This window comes from Gallus gallus, chromosome 3, assembly GCF_016699485.2.
Source record: "Gallus gallus isolate bGalGal1 chromosome 3, bGalGal1.mat.broiler.GRCg7b, whole genome shotgun sequence".
Lineage (NCBI taxonomy): Eukaryota > Metazoa > Chordata > Aves > Galliformes > Phasianidae > Gallus > Gallus gallus.
This window is the reverse complement of record NC_052534.1, coordinates 3,440,130-3,460,570: the sequence shown is the minus strand read 5'-3', so window position 1 is coordinate 3,460,570 and position 20,441 is coordinate 3,440,130. Positions and strand designations below refer to the sequence as shown.

Sequence of the window (20,441 nt, the reverse complement as noted above, 5' to 3'; positions counted from 1 at the left end):
ATTTTCCCATAAAGAACATTGCTCGCTCTGTACGTTCATGATTTTCACTTTATTAATGTACAGATTCACACAAGACATCATATTCTTGCTAAGGCCATTTCATTAATAATGAAATATTATATTTTCATAGTATGTGTACTGGGGGGGAAAAAGACAGCAGTGGCAGATTGTCATTTTAAAACTGTTAACAATTTACGACTGATACACTGGAGGTCATGCTGTAGCCTATTTATACAGAACTAACATTTGTATTTTAATGATATTTACTCCAGAGCATGGTAACAGACCGCATAGCCCCACGGGTACGGTCTTCTGGTCCACCAGCAACAGAAGCATCTTATCACAGCTGTGCACAATACTGACAATTGGAAAAACAAACCAAAAAAAAGGCATAAAACACTCACCTCGGTTCTGTGTGACATTAACAGAAGTAAAACCTCCCCTCAGCGGGGCAGTAAAGGTGCTGGAGCCAAGTCAAGACAAACCCCTCTACAGGCTGTGCCTATGCTTAGCAAAGAGACAAACCAGAATGGTTCCAAACCTGGTAAGTTCAGCAGCAGTTCATCTTTGGGCCTTGTGCAAAATGAGACCATACCTGCAACCAATCTAACTTCTGCTCTGAGATTCTCTACCTGCCTACCACGCTAGCTGTGTCCTGTGCCCATGCTCAGTATTCTCAGGCACGGAACACGTGGAGGATGCTGGTACAGCCCCAGGCCAGGCTGGGAAAACACCCATTTCGTGTTTCTGATGGGCTGAGCATCTCTGGTGAAGACAGACTAGGCCCACAAATGCAATTCAAAGACTTTCTTTGGCAAGGCCGTGTGCCAGACAGATGTGAAATGAGGTGGGCTAAGCTGCAGTGATGGGTTTGTTGCAGCCAGACACTGGCCTTAAAAACGCATCTGAGAAGTGAGGAAACTGAAGCTGGGTGGAAGACCGAGCATCTTCCCGGCTTAATGGACTCGCACTAGACCTGCGTAGCTCCTGAGTCTCACCTTTCATGTTCTGATGCATAGAACAGTCTATGGAGAATAGGTGACTGGAGAGAAGAGTCAGAAAAAAACAAACGTGTACCAGCAGTGTTTTTTGGTTTTCTTATGCTTGAGCAAGCAGGAAATAACAGTACTGCTTCACAACTACTGAACCCTTTTAGGTCAGTCTGTCAAGCCAATGGTTTTCTACTCCAATAAACATCTAGATTAAAAACAGAGCACTGAAAGCCAACACATGGGATGCCAGGACAGGAGCAGACACAATCCTTACAGCAAGAGAAACAAAGGATAGAGTCCAAACTGCAGCAGTGCCCACCGGAGCTGCCACAACCACCACTGCTGCCAAACAAAGCAGCTACGTTACCATTCTCAGCATCTCACTCCGCTGCAGAGAAATGCCAAGTGACAACTGCTGACAGATTGCATAGGCTCACAGGTCTGTCAGTATATATGCTGGGCTGTAGGTAGCTTCATCATCTCTAGTCAAACACAGAGGAGCTTTGGTTGCAGACATTTTAAAACACGTCTCTAAAATGACAAGGAGAATTTCTAAAGCGCCTACATCTCTTGAAAGCACGCTCCATCCATCTGTCACCCAGACACCTAAGGGTCCTGCTCAGTGCCAAGCCTTCGCCAACACCTCTGCATGTCACAACAACGAGGCAGCTGAGTCAACAGCAAAAGGGCCAGAAGCTAACGGGTAGTGCCTGGCACGCACAAAAGACCTGCAGGAGACAGCAACAGGAGCTAATTTAAATGAGAAGTTAGAAAAATATATTATTACGTGGGTCAAGTCATCTTAGGGTAGCAGGGTTGAGGGCTGTGCCACAAAATAAAGTGGAAAAATAGATCCAAGAAAATAGAGAAGAGCCTTACATTTTATATTTAGATCTTAAATACAAAATACACGGTTAACTAGGTCTGCTCTCCTGTCCTCTGATGTGCAATGCTTCCAGCACTAGGCCACTGCGCAGTCTGCGTGTATACATGCACACATGTATCTGTAGAGATGTACACACACACGTGCATCCCGTGTCTAAGAGCCACAAAGCCTTTCACTAGCACCATTTAAAAAGCTCAATCATTAAAAAAAAAAAAACCAAGATCCAAGTGTATCTGGCAGAGGTCCATTTAAAAGCAGGAAACAACAACGATACGGCAGCAGATCAGCATCCATTATTTGTACTGCACTGGCACAGACAAATAGTTACATGCTCAACTCAATGGTACTGAACCTTAAGATGGAACAGGAAGGGAAAAAAGGAGTTCCAAGTGCAAACTTCGGCCTGATCAATAACAAAAAACACAAAGATTTCTGCCAGAAGTGTTCCTTTCACCTTAGAAAAATCTGCCGGTGATACCCAGAGCATCGCTTCTCATCTACCCACGTTGCCACAACAAAGAGCAGGGTACTAAAGAAACACACAGTCATTTGGACTTAGAAGCAACAAAATTAAGCTAGATATTTTATCACGTGTCCTGGAGTGGTCCTTGGCTGTAACAGGAGAACAAATGACTTAGGCTGCATGCCACAAACACCACGAACAATTCACTTCAGGTCCCCGTCCCCTTCTCCTTGAATTGACTTCTTGATGCGAAGCAACATGGTTGTGAGCCACTGATCCAACCGCGATATCGAATCGAATTCTTTAACCTAGTGAAGTGGACGAAAGAAGCAGTCAGAAAGCAGTGCAAAACAAGCACTGTGCATCTCTTGAAGTGTCATCTTTTAAACCTTCAGCTCTTCCCGAGGTAGAAAAGGTTATACAGAGAGAGAAAAAGGCCTCCAAGAGCCCCAGCCAGAAATGCACAGACTGGTGGGTACTTACTGCCTCGGTGTACGCCTCCGAGTTCTGCTCCTCGTGGGCTTCCAGCAGTTTCTAGGAGAACACCATTACAAGTCAGACAATACTGCAAGTCCCTCCACGAGGGGGAACCTTTGCCACCTGCCAACCCTCCCCCCCCCACAAACACAAACCCAGATTTGTTCAAGTTAACCACAATAATCATCTTTCTGCTGCTGCTACTCCCACCCGCTTGGTCTGAATCCAACACAGAGCGAGTCTGATGTCCCTTAAGGCATTTTGAGAAGAAGGCCAAACCCGTGGCAAGGCGAAAAAGCACAAAGCAAAGGGCAGTTTGCATTTCTAAATGTGAGCATGTTATTTTAATACTGGCTTTACTTACTTTCAATAGCTTGCACTCCCTTGAATCTGTGAACGCTGGGAACATCTCTTCGTATTTCTCAAGCGCGAGCTGAAAGAGAGAAGCACACCCTCAAGCTCTTTTCACACAAAATTCCTCACTTTTTCAGTTTTTCTCTTCTAGTCCTAAAACCACACAGAAAACTCAAGAAAACGTTCACAGCAAACCCATAAGCGCAGGGAAGTGAAGGGGCAGGGTCAGATCTGGCCTCAATCTGCTCAGAGCCAGCCATAGCCCAAGATATCACTCAGCAAGAACCAAGCAGACATAGCCAGAGCACAGGCAGGGCAGAAAGCAGAAAACTCTGCACTGGACACTGCAGTAGCACGTGCCCTGATTTACCCCTGAGCATCACTCTGGATGTGCTGCAGTTCACCCTACATTCTGCTTACGCTGGAGTCTGGTGGTGATTCAGCCATCAGCAGGTGACAGCACCAGCTACAAGCCCCTGTAACAGCCACCAGAGCCCTGTGCCTGAAAAAACACCTCCCTGCTGGCAAGGGTTGGTCAGCATGGCTGCAGGAGGTTGGGGCGACCACTCTGAGCCCACTGACCTTAGCATTCAGCTCATCCACAATGAAGTGACACAGAGCAGCTTTGAAGAAATACTCCTTTGCGCTGTACTTCAGCAAAGGATTATCCATCGTGTTTGTTCCAACCTAGGCATAAGAGGGAATTATTGGAGTTGAGAAAGAAATCTGCATCATTAGAAACTGAATTAAAAGCACAACACGTGATTAAAACTACACACAGTACCACCCAAGCGTTTGCAAATAAAGGCCACGACAAATGCTGGTGTCTGTGCCAACAGTTATGGGGCAGCCAGACAGCTTTGTGGAGAGAAACCAAAGAGGAAAACCCATCCCCATCCTCAGATTTCTGTAACTGAGGCCCAACAGGGCAACCCAGCGTCCATCCCGGTGCAAGCCCAGGCGGCGGTGCCTGCAGGCACAGAGGGACAGGCTGCCCCTGCCTCACCTGCTCGTAGATTTCTATCGCCTTCTGGTACTGCTCCAGCTGCGCGGCGTAGGCGGCCACTTTCAGCAGACATTTGTTGGCTGAGCTGCAATCCATACCAGGAAGTGAGTGATGGAGGAGAACATCCATGCCACCTGCAAGTACCTGCAAGCATCTCCTCCCCCACTTGCTGCATTGAATGGTGGAACCCACAAGCTACAAAGTAGACGACTAACACCCAGGGAAAAGCATGACGACCTCCAGCCTGACCAGGTGTCAGACATCACTCATCTCTTTGTGCTTTCTGTGCACCCAGAATGAGCGGCATAAGAACCCAGCACAGAAATCTAAGCATTCTTTAGAAACCCAACTGGCATGACGCACGGGCACCTGCTAGGCTTAAAATAATCACGTAGGATTTAGGCATCCTACCAAAGGATGTTTTAGAAGAGCCTGTTGGGCGAGGAGTGCGAGCACGTATGCAATCTAGGGCAAGTCCCCATTTCCAACCCTCCCTTGCTGGAAGGGACTACCTCCCGAAGCCCACTTGCCTGTTGGACTCTTCTCCTTTGTAATAGTCCGCAGCCTGCTCGTAGTGCGCGATCGCCTGGGGACAGAAACGTTACGCTTGAGCACCGCGCTTCTGAAGTGGGGGTTTGGGTTAGATCAGTGCACAGTGACCACGTTCACAAAAGCTTTTGCGCTCTGCAGATGAAAGGAGTGAGACGACGGCACGCTGCAGGGCTGTGGGTCAAGAGGGGCACCCAGCAAACTCCAAACGCAACGCTGCCCTTGAACGTTTGCCCGCATGCTCGTTAGCGGTCCCAAACTCCAGAGCATGTTTAATAAAGGTGACGCTGCTGCTGTGGGATCTCAGTGCCCTACAGCAGCAAACACAAGGCCCGGCACCCTCACCTTCTCGATGTCAACCAGCTCGGCCTCATAGATCTCCGCAATGGTGATGTGGTGCTTGGCTGCGATGGTGAACCGCCCCTGCGGAGGACAGAGGTACTGTGAGTGGAGGTCCCCCTGCCTGGCACACAGACACAGTGTGGGCACAGCGGCTGTGCCTTGGACACACAGCTCAGCCCCATCCCCAGCCGGCGGCGCAGCCTCTTACCATGTCGGTGTAGATATCAATAGCTGCATTTAAGCAGTTGATGGCCTCTGCAGCATGTGAGTTCAGAAAAACAACACAAAGTCAGCTGGCATGCCGGAGTGCCCGTTTCAAGACTTCCCCCCCAGAAAAAACTGACAGATGTGAAACAGCTGAAGGCGCATCTGGATGTCCATGGGGCTGAAGACCGTAGGCCCCTAGCTTCTGGGGAATCGCCCACTGAGCCCACCTCAACCATTCCACAAAAGCCCCAACACCAGGTGGTGACACAGCCATCAGGACGAGCCACATCCAACCAACAGAAAGCATCTCTCTCGTGCAGAGAGGTGGCACAAGGAAGAAATGCCAGTAATCCCCAGCAGGCTGCAGGGAGGCTCTCTGGGCACACGGACCAGCTGACTCCGAAAGCCCCGGCGCTCCCACGCCGCTAAGAAGATTTGCACAAAACAATCCTGGATTTCATCCCCCATACCTTGTGGGTCTGCTTTTTTGTAGGCGTTCCCAGCATCCACAAAGCTGGTGGCCGAGTCGTGCTTGCTCTGCAGCTGCATGTGCAGCTTGGCCGCCTGGCAGAAGGCGTTCCCTGCAGCTGGAACAGAAGCACAGCACCGAGTGTACCCCACAGAGAGAGCAGAATTGCAGGGAAACAGCCAACCACGCGGCGCTCCCCAGCACCAGGGAAGCTTTAGAGGCACAAAAGCCCCAAAGGTATTTCCAACCCAGGTCAGCACAGAGATGCTGGGCTCCGTGCAAACCTCCTCCCATAACGTCAGCACCCCGCGGGCTGCTATAGCTCCAGTTGAGTGTGGTAAGCCGTCCCCAGACGGGCCCGTTTAACAGCACAAATACTCAGCTCCCCCGGTATACTCACCGCTCCAATTTTTGGCGATCTTGAACATGTTTGCAGCCCTGGTGTACATCTCGCAGGCCTCCTCCACTCTGGTGTTACCCCTGGACGAGAGCAGGAGGGCGCATGAAGCCGCTTCTGCCTTTTTGCCGGCGGGTTGCAGTGCCCGAACAGCGCTGCTCACAGCACCCTGCGGGCACCGCGGCTCCCAGGGCTCCGCTCCCCGCGCCGTGCCAGCAATTATTCAGCAAAACACAGACGTGCTTTGCCATGCGGCCACATCCACAGCCGCCCAGCACAGCATCCGCGTGCCTTCTCCCACCGAGCCGCCACCCCCTGCTCTGCCTATGGGAAGGGGGTGTTGTCCGGGCCGTGCAATCCCCCTTATGCAACCCCACTGTTGCACGCCGCGCAACCCACTTTCGCAATTTTCCCCTTTTTGCAGCCCCTCCCCATCGCATCTCCCTTTTGCGACCCCCCCGCGCACCGCACCACCCCGTTATTTTGCAGCCCCCTTTTCTTTTTGCAGCCTCCCTCCCTCGCCCCCCCAGTTCGCTCACCCGAAGAGCCCCCGCAGGAAGGAGTGCGAGCCCTTCACCCGCTTCTCGGCCTCGGCCATCAGCTGCACGGCCTCCCGCTCCTTCCCCGAGCTGTCCATCGCGGCAGCGCTCAGCCAGGCCCGGAGCCACCTCCTCTTCCTCCTCCTCCTCTTCCTCCTCCGGGAACGCGCACGGAGGCGGGGCACGGTCCGTACTGCACGATGCGTGCACACAGCGCACGGCCTCGGGCTGCACAACGCGCGCTGCAGGTGATGCGTACCAAAACCACCCCAGCAGAAGGCATGCGGTGGATGCACCTTGCAGGACGCACGGGGTGCAGCCGGGCCACGATACCCACCCTAAAGGCGAATGAGGAGTGGGCCGTAGGGTTTTCCCCGTGGCCAAAGCCAAGGGTCTCCCTGCAGCTGCCCTCCATCAGTGAATGAGTACAGGAAAAGCCAGAAGAGGCAGCGAGTTTGCCCATTTTCTGTCTCCTTCCTCAAACTAGAGCTGAATTTCTCCTTCTTGGCAAAGCAGCTTGGCACCAGCATCCTCATGGCGTGCTGGATGCCAGCACCATCACTGCAGTGTGCTTGTCCAAGATGTACTGGGCCACATGCAAACACACAGCAACACAGGCTTATGGACTGGGTGATGCAGTGAGGATGATGATGCCAGGGAGGCCTCACCCATTGCCAAAAGGCCCAGGAACCACACCTGCTGCTTCCAAAGGGAGGAAGCCCCAAGGGGAACCTGGCTGTGTGCCTCCAGACTGCAGCTCCTGGTGTGCCCAGCTCCAGGTGTCACATCACACTGTCACTGCTGCTCCATGGGGACACACGGATTACACAGCCTCCCTATCTCGTTCCCTCCTCCCCAAAGCACAGCCCTGCATGATGCTAAGGTGATGACACCACAGTGGATCTGCAAGGCCAGAAAATCATGCTTTCCGCTCCCCAGCTAAAAGCACACCCCTTTTTGACCGGCAGCTCCAAAACCCACCCTTCAGACCCAGCATCCGCAGAGGGAATTAATCAATCAATAATTAATTTGCCCACGTGGCTTTGGATCACTGCCCCAGAGCTCCCTGCAGGTGCAGAACTCAATGCCAGGGAGGGGAATGGGCCAGGCCAGGTGATCGCTGTGCTGCCCGGGCTCACATAACACCGGCTGCAATGGGAGCTGCTAAGAGCTGAGCTGTCAGCACTGCGGCACCTCGGGCGCTGGTGGGATGCACACACATAGGCTCCACTTACAGAGGGGTCGGGGTGCTCTGGGTTACTCACACAGCCTGAGCAGCACAACGCCCTCCCTCCTGCAGGTTGGTGCTGTGCTCAATGCTCCAATGGCCTCCAGAGTTTCCTCCAGCCCAAGGTTGCTGCTGAAGCTGATGTGTGATCACCATCACACATTGCAAAGGATCCCAAACCATCCCAGGTTTTATTTCCTTTTTTCCAGGCAGGACACAATGGAGCCTTTTTATCTCTACGATCTTGGAATACAGATAGAAAACAAAGCTATCCAGAGGATCCTTTGCCCCATGGCCACAGAGCTCTGTCATCTAATCCTTGCCCTGGAACAGGAAGATGGAATGCGTCAGACCTTACCCAACATAGAAGAGAATGCAGAAAAATTAGCCAAAGCCACTGATGAACTCGCTTCTGCTGCAAGAAGGTAATTTTGCTGGGTGGTGGGTGGTACTTATGGGATGGGGACGAGCTGAGCCCCATGGCTTTTCTTCCAGATTGGCCGAGCAGTCCGGAGACAAGGTGTACCAGGAGGAGACACATCTCACAGCCGAGTCCCTTGTGCTGGCAGGGAGGCATGTGCTGCAGGCAGCCCGCCAGCTGCAGGGAAAGCCAGACAGCCCTACCCACAGGGAGGCGCTGGCTGCAGCAGCAAAGGGTGTCCTAACTGAGACTGTGAAGGTAATGCCAGAGGGGATGGTGCTGAATGGAGTGGTGGGGAGGGTGCAGCTGGAGGAGGGATGAGGTGGCCCCTCTGCTGAGATGGGCTGGGGCAGCTTTAGTTGGAGCAACGGTTGTTTCTTCAATAGGATGAGAGTGGATGGCTTCAAGTTGCACCAGGTTGTAGTTCAGGATGGATATTAGGAACAATTCCTTCTCCCAAAGAGTGGTGAGGCAGTGGCACAGCTGCCCAGGGAGTGGTGGGGTCACCGTCCCTGGAGGTGTTACATAGCTGTGGGGATGTGGCACTGAGGGACGTGGGCAGCGGGCACAGTGGGGTGGGGTTGGACTGGATGATCCTGCTCGTCTCTTCCAACCTTAATAATGCTAGGATTACCTCTGCACTCACTAGGGCAGGCCTGCTGGGCAAAACACACCTCTTTTCTTCCCAGCAGCGGATACAGTATCGTTTCCAGAGGGATGCAACCCTGATGTGTAACCCTAGCCACACTGACTGTACTTTCTGCTGTGCTAGATCCTTCAGATCGAAGGTGCTGCCGGGGCAAGGAGGATAATGCAGGCTGCCAGCTGGCTGTTGGAGTGCCTGGGCACGCTGCGGGATACGAGGGACATGCCAGGACTGCTGGCTGCTTTCCAAGACTTTTCCAAGGCCTTGCTTCTGCTGAGCAATCTGACAGCCAAGCACCTCGAGGAACTCCAAGATTCTCCTCGACGGACCAGCTTGGCCCAGACTTTGCAGCTCCTTCAGAAGTGCATTCCTTTGCTCCATGAATCCAAGCACAGCCACCTTAAATGCTCCTGGGCTCAACAAGTCAACTTCTCCAAAAACTATGCTTTCCAGCTGATGGAGAGGACCATCCAAGAGCTTGTTTCCTTGCTTGTCAACAGCACGGGCAGCAAGGAGCTTCAGGACAGACACGGGACCTTCTCCCATCATGTGCATAGACTGCTGGCTCTCCTCTCCCACCCAGAACCAGTGCACCTCTCTGACAGCGAGTTTAGCGCTCACGTGGAAGCAGTAGTTTTCTACTGCATGCTTCTAGCGGAGATGTGCAGGGCAGATCTGAAGAAGGATCTGGTAAAACATTGCTGGGTTCTCCTACGGCTCAGAAAGAGCATTTGCTGCCACATAAGTCAGGAGGGACGGACAAGGCCAAGCTGGGGAGAAAACAGCCTGCGGGAGAAATGTCACAGCATGGGAAAGGAGGTGGAGGACCTTGACCAGGCTGTGCTCAAAGCTACTCTGCACAAAATCCTCGACACCTTCTCCGAGGCCAAGGAGCCCCTGAGGCAGTTAGTAGAGGAAGCTCTTACCCTTGCAGGTACAGGGTGTTTTCTAGCAGGGCAGGGAGGATTACTGAAGAAGCTTCAGCCCCTCACTGCCACCTTTTTTGCACAAGCCCAGCAGATGCTCAGAGTGGCAGACTTTGTCCTGGCCAGGTGCACCAAAACCCAAACTGCTAGAGAAATCCACGACTGGGTAGAGTACTTAAAGAGCCTCCTTGCCAGTCTCCCTCCAGTGCTCACAGAAATGAGCAGAAATCCAGCCCATACGAGCACTGCCCAACAGCTGCAGTCCTTGTACCACGCGTGGGCTGGGACAACAGAAAGCCTCTTGCAGTGTTTTGAGCAGACAGTCAGCATGCATGAATTCCTGAAGCTGTCCATCCAGGAAATGGCCAAGCACAAGGAATGGTGTGACAAGGCCCTACAAAGTCAGGACCCCAAAAGGCTCTCTAGGCATGCTACTAGCCTCACCAATTGGGCTCGGTGGGTTGCTGAAGCTGCTGCCAGGTATGTGGACAGAGCAACAGACCCCATTTTCAGGAATGGCTTGCTGGTTTGGGTTGAGCAGCTGGCCAAGTCCAATCTTGAACTGAAAGCAGCCACGGCCCTTTGCACGGAGAGATGCTCCTGCCTCCAAGCTAGGGATGTCTTTTCAAAGACAGTGAGCTGCCTGATGGATACTGCTCACTGCATTCGGGATGGGCTGGATGGGTCCAACCACCCAGATATCCTCAGCCCTCTCCGGGAACAAGTACGGAGCGCTGACGTTGCGAAGGAGCTTGAACTCAACTCATCCTATGCTGGGTTAAAAAACACTACCAGTCAAGCTAAATTGCAAGAAGACGTCTTAAGTCATCTGTCTCCACAAACAGGTAACTCACACCCAGATGTTGTACCAAGGAAAGGAGAAACGCACCCTGTCATTACAGCACTCCTAGCAGCAACAAGAGCCCATGATACGGCAGCTGTGAACGCTGCCTGCTCCGCCTTGCTTGAAGTCTCTAACTGCTGTATTGACGCAGCAAAGGAAGCACTGCCTATTGCTGCCTCTCACCTGGTGGAGACACTGGAGCAGTACCAGAAGATTATCTTACTGACACCGTGTGTTATTAGCTTGGCCAGGGAAACAGCCCCAGGGCAGTCCTGGCATCAAGGCAGACTTCTCCAAACTGCAATTAACCTCTCAGAAACCATCTGTGAGACCAAAGAGTGCCTGGCAGCCATGGCAGGCTCTTGGTACAGTCTGTCTCAACAAGTGCTTGGTTTTATCATGGTCGCTGACTTCGTGAGCAGCAAACAGGCTTTGGATGAGACCATGATGGGTTTAGCAGGAGTGGTTCAGATAGCAGAGGACATTGCAAGCATGGCCTGTAGTAAGCAGAATCCCATTTGTCCTGATGTCCAGGAAAACTTTCTACAGGTCCAAGCCAAATTTGCACATGCTCAGATGAACACCAAAGTGTTACTTGAGAAAGCAATGCCCTTCAAGCGCTCCTGCGAGTTGGGAGAGGCCAGCCTGGAGCTGCACTGTATCCACTGGGCTATCAGCATGCATGTGCTCCTGGGTGCTGTGGATCAGTTCATAGGCAGAGACATCCTGTTCCTGAGGGAGCTAAGAAGTGCCATGGAGAACAAGCTTTGTTCACAGAGCCTCTTGGCTGCCGTGTCTGAGATCTCCCTGAGGCTGCAGGAAGCTGCCCGGCTCTCTTACTTCACTTGCTCTGAAGACTGCAGCCGCAGTGAAATCCTCAGCCTCGGGGAAGAGATAAAGGTGCTAATGGAAGCACTGCTGGATGCCTCCAATACCCTCTTGGTCTCTCCGCTGCCTTCTGCGAGCTTGTACATTCGCTTTGAGCTCCTGCAGAGAGATTTGGCCCTCAGGGCCAAGGCGTTACTACTCCACCTGGAGAAGGCCAACACCGAACACCTACAAGTCATCCGAGATGTGGTTGGACCAGCCCTGTCTTCCCTCCCCAAAGAGTGCAGGGAGATGAGCCAAAAAGCTTTTAAAGGGAAGGCAAGTCAGCTAATGGCCAACATTCAGTGGGTCAAAACCACCCTCCAAGATGTCCTGGAGACCACCGCTCAACTGCAGTCACGCGCAGACCTGCTCTCTGTTGCAGACCACCTCCTGGTCCTCACATCTGACGCAGTGGACGGTGCCAGCCAGCTCTTCCAAAGCCACCAGGACAAAAGGCATCTCCACCTAGACAGCATTGTCTGGTACTGGTCAGCTAAAGCACACTACCTTGCTATGCAGCTTCAGGCTGTCCAGGGCATCAATGGACACATCCTGGAGCTCATGAGGCAACATCTGCAAAATGTGGGGGACCAGTGCTCTCCAAAAGAGTGCAGCAGCACAGTCAAGCTCTCCCCAGCCCGAGAGCTTGATGCTCTGAGGCCCACCAAGTCAGCAGAAACTTGCCTGAGCAGGAGTGGACAAGCAAGCGGAGCTGTCAGAGAGGCATGTAAAATGGTACAGTAATTTTTTCCCCCATTCTCTTTTAGTGCAGCGTGATGGACGCTGTTCAGTACGAGGATAACTGAGGTTAGCAGGGATCTCCTAGAGATCAACAGTCCAACCCCTGCCCATGGCAGAGCCAATTTCGTTGTTAGATCAAGCTGCTGGGTGCCCCATGCAACTGAGCTCTGGATATCTGACCTGGTAGAGACCTTTGCGCAAATAAATCCATGTCCAAACCACTGTTCCTAAGGAGCAGGGGACTGTATTGCCCTTCCTTTCCCTAAAATACTGCCTCTCTACTCAGTTCCTCACCTCTCAGTGAGCTTTCCTCAGGCATAGCAGCCACCCTGCTCCCACAATTGCTGCCAGTTGCCAGGAACTAGCAAAGGCTTCAGCAACGTGATCCAAATCACTCTGCAGTTTAGAGTACTTAATTGCATTTCTCAACTATGGGCACTGTCAGCTTACACAACAGTTACCACCCATTTGGAGATAGCTCCAGACAACGGCATGGGGCATTTGGGCTTAATAATCCCGTTGTGGGTGAAGACAGGAGAGAGAAAAACTGTTCAGGAAGGCAGAGTAGACTCAGCAAGGTTGCAGGCAGCCATCCCACCTCTTTACTCACCAAAACTGCTTCAGAAACATGCAGGCAGGAACTTCTCAATATTGATACAATCTGCATACTCTAGACTTTTAACTGTTCAGTTGTTGTCTCGACAGCAAGGGAACAGTCCTCTCAGTACCTTCTTTGCAAGCAGCCCTGGGAAGCAAGAGAGAGAAGACAATGACAGAACGCGGGGAGTTTCCAGCAGGATGTCCCAGATCACCAAGGACATGGCAGTAAGGATGCTGCACATGACTCAGTTCCTGAGGAAGAAGGGCCCCATCACGGTATGGATTTTCTCACCCCCATCACCCCATCACTTTTATAGGTATGAAGATGCCTTCTAGAGAAGGCACCCAACTGCCCAGTGCCTGCTGAAAAACCCGTGTTATCTCATCCTTCTGAAAGTGGCACTGGGTGCATTTGCCCCAGTAATTTCAGGAATTACTTTCCTGAAAGGAGATGCAAATCTTTATGACTAGTCCACTCCTCATTCCAGAATACACCTGGCCTTTCTGGACGCTCCCATCTTACAGGAAAGATGGATTTTTTTCCTCCTCCCCATCACATTTCCATTTTGTTTTAGAGCAAGGAGCAGCTTGTTGCCTGTGCTAGGCAAATAGCTTCTGATGGGCAGGCATTTGTTACATTCGGACGCATCATTGCCAACATCTGCCTGGACAAGAGATGTTCTGCAGAGCTGCTGTGTGCTGCAGAGCAGACCCACACCATCAGCAGCCAGCTCGCCATCGTGGCCAGGTGAGTTGCTGGTAACAAGGAGTCTCCCTGAGGCTCAAAGAGATGTGCACAGTGGCCTCCAGAGGTCTGTGTTGGATCTGGGTGTAGCACTTAGAGCTCAGTTACAGTTCAACAGGCTCTCCTCTTTCTGCTGCTGCCAGCAGCCCTTTCCTCCCATTTACCTGCTTCATTTCCCCTGCAAAACTGCAACGGTGCAGGGGACACTGCTTCTGGCTTCGGAGTACCTGGTGACAGAGAGGTGCACGCTTCCATGTTCTTCCAGTAAAATATCTCAACATGTCTTTAAGGGTAAAAGCAGTTACTGCTGAGAGCAAGTCCTCTTCCGAGCTGCTCGTGAGCAATGCGCAGAACCTAATTCAAGCAGTTCTACATGTTCTGAAGGCAACCGAGGCAGCATGCATCAAAGTAAGTTAATGCTGATGACACTGAATAGGTTTTGCAAGGTGAGCTTGTGCTATGGGGAGCTCCTCCAGCCACGTCTGGTGGTGGGGATGCAGAAGCTGGCTGCTGCGGGACCTCTGTCAGCAATAGCTAGGGGTCAAGATTCCCACTGCCATGTTTCTGTTTTATGCCTTTCTGCTTTGTTTCCAAAGCCTCCTCTGCATTTTTTCCAGGTATTAAATCTGCTCTGTCACTGCTACCAGCTTTGAAGTCATCTTTAGCTGGTCCATTTCCCATTTCATATTTGGAGAGGAGAGTGGCAGCACCTCATTGGAGGCCTTTATTTGGAAATAGTCCATGTCAGTCTTAGCCTTCGTGTTGTCTCAAGATGGGCTTTGATCAGAACTCCCAAGAGCTTGCCTTGCAGCTGCCAGCAACGGCTGACTGATCCAATTGTAAATAGTTTGTGAGAGCAGACTTGATGTGAAAGCACTTTGAAAACAAGCACAAATACAACTGCGCTCTGTGCCGGTGCAGGTTTTCATTGTGTGCCTTAATCTCCTACCAGCCCTACAACTTCTGCTGAGCTCCCTGTCTGTTTGAAAGAGTTTTGATTAGAATCTTGGTTGATGGACAATCAGCAAAAAGCATGGGAGAGCTCCTCCTGTACATCATTACCTGTGCTGTTTAAGGTGTATTGTCTGGGTTATCTGCTGACAGCGTGATGTAACAAGCCGTTCTTTTATCCTGATAGTCTAGATTACAAAGTCCTTTATGACCCAGCTGCTCCCCTTTCAAAACGTATGGGCCCGCTTACCAATAAGCTGACAAAACAGCCTTATTTTTCTCTCTCTGGAAGCAGGTTTTTTAACATTTGAAGTATTTTTTAAGCATTAACTAATAGAAGCATCACATTACTCATACATACATCATTACGTTCTGACATATATAATTTGTCTTCATGTATTCAAGCACGTCAATATTTGTCTCCTTCCAACAGGGCTTGCGACAGCCTGCTCCTGACTCTGAAGCAGCAGCAGCAGCTGCTTTTTGCACCGAGTGGAGGAAAAACCTGTTGTGGCATAGAGCCAAGCAATGCTTAAACTCAGACAGGGATGAATTAGGCCTCCGCAAGACTCAGGCAAGGACTGAGCCCACGCTCACAGCCATGGTGCAAGGACAGTCGCCTCTGACCAGCGGTACCCCCAAGGGTCCCAAATCTATTAAAGGACACGCAATTATGGGCAGCCACCTCTAGAAACAGGGAGGCATTTCTGCTGCAGATGAGCTGCCCGACCTTGCAGGTGTAAGACAGCTGGGGTTCTGCAGCAGTCAGTGAGGCTTCTGAAATGCTGATGTAGGGAAGACACCGTTTCATGAGGTACCTTCACTGCATCAAGAAGTGCCAGCTTTTGTGCTCTCCAGATGCAAACAGAAGGATGCAGGAACACACTTGTATTGTAGCAGCAGCAGCAGAGGTGGCTGGTAGCATCACAGGGTGTTGCTCATCTGCACCAGAAAGCCTCAGAGCTGGGAGGTCCTTCTCAGGGCCCTATCACACTCCTCTTCATCTAGCAGTACTGCACAATGCTAACAGACACCTCCCCACCAAGGAGAGCTGAAGGGCATTCTCAGCAACCATCACCTCTTCTTCTACAGTAACACAACCCACAGACCCACGGTACTACAAAACCCCGAGGAAAGAACTGAATGAGGAGGACTAAGGAATGGGGTCACTGACTTCTGAAATGCAAAGGAGGCGTGTAATTAAACATTCTGCACTTTGCAGTAATCAAATAACTTTTAGTGTGAAGGATTCATATTCTTTCCTTTGTGGCAGAAAAATATTTAAACAGGCTACATATGGAAGCTAGAAGTCTCCTTAATAGTCTTTTATCACAGGGCAGCACCAGCAGGTGCTGATATAGGAATGCTTAGTCTTTCTGAATTGCAGAGATTATTTTACTCTTTCAATAGTCCAGGGCCAGCAGGAGCATTTTGTCACACCTGCTGTCCCTGACTCAGAAGATCCTACAGCCTGAAATGAGCCTTTTCTCCAGAATTCCAGGGCACACCGTCACAGTAAAACATTCAGTGCTGATGCTCACCCACCTTGCAACTATGGGCATCTGGGACATGCAGGACCCCCGATATCGGCTGCTCCTGTTACTGCTCTTCACAGCCTCAGAAATGAGTTGCAAGCATCCAAGGGAAACGCTGCTCTGTGCTGGAGGAAGGAATGGAAGCAAGCGCTTTCCCTGCAAAAGACACAATCATTTCTGACAGCAGACCTGAGCTCAGTGTGGCAAGACTGTCCCCACGCACCTTCCTGCCCTCTGCTGGGCTCAGACACCTCCCAGCACCTTCCCCTTAGCTTACAGGGTAGGTCAGTACTTGCATTGTAGCAATGAATCCTCTCCACGTTTCAACAGAGAGCAGTAGCAGCAGGCACACCAGAGCAACCTCGAGTTCAGGGAAGAAATCTGCAACAAACAAACAAGCAAGCACAGGCAGAGGAGAGGAAGCAGCCCACGGATACTTGCAGTGCAGCTGGGGATGCCCTTGCAGAGCTGCTGGCCAGGCCCAGCTGGATCATGGATGGATAGGAAGAGAAAGGCTTCACGTAGACAGTAAGTTGCAAGGACAAGCCAGCCCCTTTCAGATTACATTTTCTCCTTACCTTGTCCTCCTTCTTGCCCCAGATGAAGCCCCACATTATATTAAAGGTACTAACATGGCTGTCAATCTCCTGGGTTTGCAACTAGCATTCTGGGTCCCCTTACCAAAACACAACCCATTTTCATCTGCAACTCCAAAACTGATCTATACCTGGACCAAAAGCAAACCATCTGAGATCCTCCAACTATCTCAGCTGCAAGGCATAACATTTTGCCCCGGGTATCAGCATTTTTCCTTCGACCCTTATTTTTCCCATACACTGAAAACAAGTCAGAGTTCAATTTGGTGATGATACCTTCGCTGCTCTGCAGAAGCAGTAACTTCAGGTTACTGCTGTCCATCCTGCAAGTATGATCTAACAACCTCTCACAACTAAACAACGAGCCCTGCGTTTGGTCTTAACTCAGACTCAGTGCTCTCTCTCTTTGCACCCCTATCAATCCGTGTGCTGCTTTTTCAAACCCTGTTCTTCCTGGCTGTCCAATTCAGCTGGCTCAGAGTTCCTGAACAAACAAACGTCATCAGATGCAGAAGTAATTATGTAGGACTAACAGCCATGTTTTGTGTCCAGTTCTCCATTATCTAGTTCTCAAATATTTTGAGTGCTATTTAGAACATCATTCACACAGATTATCCTCTAAGAAATTAGGAAAGTAAATTGAAACCACTATTGCCTTCAGCAATACTGAATTTGCAACACCATCACATCCCAGTCACCAGCACTACCCAGCCAACACGCAGAGAGCAAGAGGACAAGGTCCACCAAGGAAGAGGCTTAATGCAAAGAAACATTCCAAGTGGGCGGGAACCAGATAGCAATTGAGCAGACTGCAAAATTTTATTTTAAATGGAGCTAGCTAGGAATAACTACATTTCCTCTATATAAAAAGCAACCCAAAAGGCAAAACGAGAGAGGCTTTGAGGACAGTTGTGCTCTCAGCATGCAACATCTTTGAAAATTAAAGAACATGCATGACATTTCTCATAGCAGTGATGATAATCGTAGTCAGAGAACAATGCCGACGCTGTCCAGATCAGAAGTCTGATCTCGGGACCACTCAGCCAGCAAACTCCATTTGGATTCAATACGAGGTCAGCTCAAAAACCCACCACCATCCGACCGGCGAGTGGTGCAAAACCAGGCTTCGTCACTTGTGTCCTTCAGACACCCTCTCTGCTGTTCCTCCAAGCCTGAGCTAGCTGGCAGCATGTCAACACCACAGTCATTACCAGGCTTTAACTGTACCCTTTTTAATTTTTTTGTTAAAAATGTTGTAAAGACACAATGAATACAAGTACTGCAGTTACATCAATACAAAAAAAGCAATACAAATTAAGCGGCTGAATACAAAAATACATTGAAATACATGAACACCACAATGTAACTTATAGCACTAATCAGAGTTGTGTATGTGTGAAAAAATTAAATAAAAACCTTTCTCGTATTAGACAACTTAGGTATTCTCCACTTTTAACAGTAACTTTCCTCTAGTTATGTACTTCACAATTTCTTCTATATACAGGCATAGAATAAAATACTTTTAAAAGATATGACATTTTTACTCCTCAATATGTGATATAGGTCTCTTTTACACTAAGAATATTGACTGCGTGAATAAAAACCAATGTTCTACGTTGACTGATCGGAAAAGGAGGATCCACGTTTTCCTTTTAGATCATTTATGTATACTTAAGTTAGTCGGTTTGGCTTGATGCGTCAGACAATCCTTGTCAAACAGTGTCTCTCACAGTAATGTACATAATATTGCTTGTATCTATACAATCATACAAATGTGGCAATCATATCTAAATGTTGTTTATGAAAGAGACAGCTCACACATATACAGGTCTTCAGACTTTCTTAATGACTTATTTACAATGAAAGTGCTTTTATCAGCTCTAACACGATACATGTTGTTTGTTTGTTTTTTCCTACACGTCAATTATTAGTCTCCCTGAAATTGGAAAAGTATTATATAGAAAATACCACAGCTTTGCAAACACTATAGCGTACTGTATAACTGCATGTGGTTCTGAGATTAGCAGCTGAAAAGTGTTGATAATTATAATTTAAAAATAAATAAAGCAAAGAGGTAAACCAGTTACAAAACAGCAGAAAACTGCAATATTCACAACAGTAAAAAGACTTAAAATCAATTGCTAACAAAATGGTGAAGCGGTCGGATCGAAAGTCTTGAAAACATCTTTTAAGGACTTATCATCTGACTCCCCGTTCGGATCGTTATCCTGCGTCTGAGTTACCTGTCCAGGCTGTCTCACCTGCCTCGGATCACTGTACTGTGGTCTGATTAACCCCGATAAAGCCTGGATAGGAAGATTATGCACTGCAGGTGCAGCGCTGGAGTGTTTAGCCTGAGATTTACTGTTGCTGTTTGCTTTATCTGAAGTAGCTTCCGTTGATCCTTCGGGGTTTTTTTCTACGCCGGAGGCAGGCTTGGGCAGCGACACATCTTCTGACAGGCTGGGGTCATTTTTAGCAGAATTTTTCAAAATACTTTTTTTCTGGTTCTCTCCGTTCTCCCCGGAACTGGCTGGAGCTGCATCCGACGACGAGCTGTGATCTCGGGGATCATACAAACTAATACCGCTCAGTAAGGAGCCCGAAGTCCCCAGCCTGACGCCGCTCGCCGACAGCTTGGGCGCATACGGAGGCAGAGCGTCTGGGTCAGGTTTAGCGGCGGCAGCTTCTGAGGGCTGTGATGAACTGGCAGCAGATCTGGCAAGGCGGGGGTCAAACTTTGAAGGGTGCGACTCCTTTGTGACTCCATGATAGGTATCTGTGTTAGACAGTCTGTGGAGCCGGGGGTCAACGTTTTTTTGTAATCGAGGATCTCCTAACTTGCTGGAGCTACTGGCATGGGAATCTGCAGACTGATCCAAGTAGCCACTCCTGCCCACCAAGTTATTTTTTGCTTTCGCAGCTAGTCTCGGGTCAGCTGGCATTGCATTTGGATGGGGATCGTTTTTCAGATTCCTCAGTTTATTAAGCCTCTGGTCAGCTATGAGTGGAGGAAGAGGTAAATTAATTGAAGAGACGGGGTCAGGCTTAGGCAAAGGTATTGGGAGCAAGTCTTCGGGTGCCCATACAATATGCTTAGCAAAGTTTGGTTTCATCAGGGTAACATCCATTTTAATGTGGCTGAACTGCCTAAGCTGAGATCGGGGATCCCTTAATGTTACACCGGGCAAAGGTTCCAACGGAATCAGAAAAGCTCGTTCTCTCAGTTCTCTTTCTGAATCCTCTTCATCATCATCCATCCCTTTTTGCTTGACTTTCACACCCGTGTGAGGGTGGTGTAAATCTAACTTTGCTCCCACAAGAGACGAGCTGGCATGACCACCATCGCTGACTTTATGCATCCTGGGATCTCTCAGTCTGGGGTCCAAGGCTGCAGATTCCGATGGCTTTCTGGGGTTTGATCTTGGCGAGGCCCTAAGCCTTGGGTCAGCAGCCTGAGGCCCTGCACCTTTATCTTTTGCCAGCCTGGGATCAGTAGGAATACCAAGCATGTGCTGCTCTGCGGAATGCTGCTGCTGATTCCTAAAGTTTTCACTCTGTTTCTTCAGTGTTTTCAGTATTGATTTAACACTGTTCCCCTCTTCCTCTTCACTACTGGAGTACCAGTTGACATTGTCATCTGAGAAAAAAGATTAC

At 49.9% G+C, this 20,441-nt stretch overlaps 3 protein-coding genes across 5 annotated transcripts in view; 1 reads left to right on the top strand and 2 right to left on the bottom strand.

The window, feature by feature from the left end:
* Positions 1 to 30: 30 nt before the first annotated feature.
* NAPB (NSF attachment protein beta) lies at positions 31 to 6,841 on the bottom strand. The gene is made up of 11 exons (NM_001199430.2): positions 6,682 to 6,841; positions 6,146 to 6,225; positions 5,747 to 5,863; positions 5,278 to 5,324; positions 5,073 to 5,150; positions 4,709 to 4,764; positions 4,179 to 4,263; positions 3,755 to 3,859; positions 3,183 to 3,251; positions 2,825 to 2,875; positions 31 to 2,649 (listed from the first exon to the last, which is right to left on the bottom strand). Exons 1-11 carry the CDS (start codon positions 6,777 to 6,779, stop codon positions 2,545 to 2,547), a joined length of 891 nt encoding a protein of 296 aa, NP_001186359.1. The 5' UTR covers positions 6,780 to 6,841; the 3' UTR covers positions 31 to 2,544.
* LOC101751874 lies at positions 5,006 to 17,349 on the top strand. Its single transcript, XM_015283386.4, has 7 exons — positions 5,006 to 8,334; positions 8,405 to 8,588; positions 9,103 to 12,351; positions 13,063 to 13,233; positions 13,533 to 13,705; positions 13,993 to 14,110; positions 15,087 to 17,349. Exons 1-7 carry the CDS (start codon positions 7,892 to 7,894, stop codon positions 15,342 to 15,344), a joined length of 4,596 nt encoding a protein of 1,531 aa, XP_015138872.2. The 5' UTR covers positions 5,006 to 7,891; the 3' UTR covers positions 15,345 to 17,349.
* A 224-nt stretch (positions 17,350 to 17,573) lies between these two features.
* ZC3H8 (zinc finger CCCH-type containing 8) overlaps positions 17,574 to 20,441 on the bottom strand; it is a 29,379-nt gene continuing 26,511 nt past the window's right edge. For 2 of the 3 annotated variants that reach the window (XM_046938678.1, XM_046938679.1), the window contains exon 12: positions 18,001 to 20,424. In XM_046938678.1, the coding sequence (XP_046794634.1) occupies positions 18,926 to 20,424 (1,499 nt within the window). In that variant the 3' untranslated portion in view covers positions 18,001 to 18,925. Of the gene's footprint in view, positions 20,425 to 20,441 lie in introns of all 3 variants that reach the window. The other variant, NM_001199450.2, reaches the window with a different exon arrangement.

Bases quoted from the DNA above. Each gene is read 5' to 3' on its own strand.
- NAPB (NM_001199430.2), bottom strand. From the start codon at position 6,779: ATGGACAGCTCGGGGAAGGAGCGGGAGGCCGTGCAGCTGATGGCCGAG. The intron at 5,151-5,277 runs GTAAGAGGCTGC...TGTCCTCCGCAG, and splicing joins TTGATATCTACACCGACATG to GGGCGGTTCACCATCGCAGC. The intron at 2,650-2,824 runs GTAAGTACCCAC...CCACTTCACTAG, and splicing joins CGGAGGCGTACACCGAGGCA to GTTAAAGAATTCGATTCGAT.
- LOC101751874 (XM_015283386.4), top strand. From the start codon at position 7,892: ATGCACACACATAGGCTCCACTTACAGAGGGGTCGGGGTGCTCTGGGT. The intron at 12,352-13,062 runs GTACAGTAATTT...TTGTCTCGACAG, and splicing joins TCAGAGAGGCATGTAAAATG to CAAGGGAACAGTCCTCTCAG. The intron at 14,111-15,086 runs GTAAGTTAATGC...TCCTTCCAACAG, and splicing joins CCGAGGCAGCATGCATCAAA to GGCTTGCGACAGCCTGCTCC.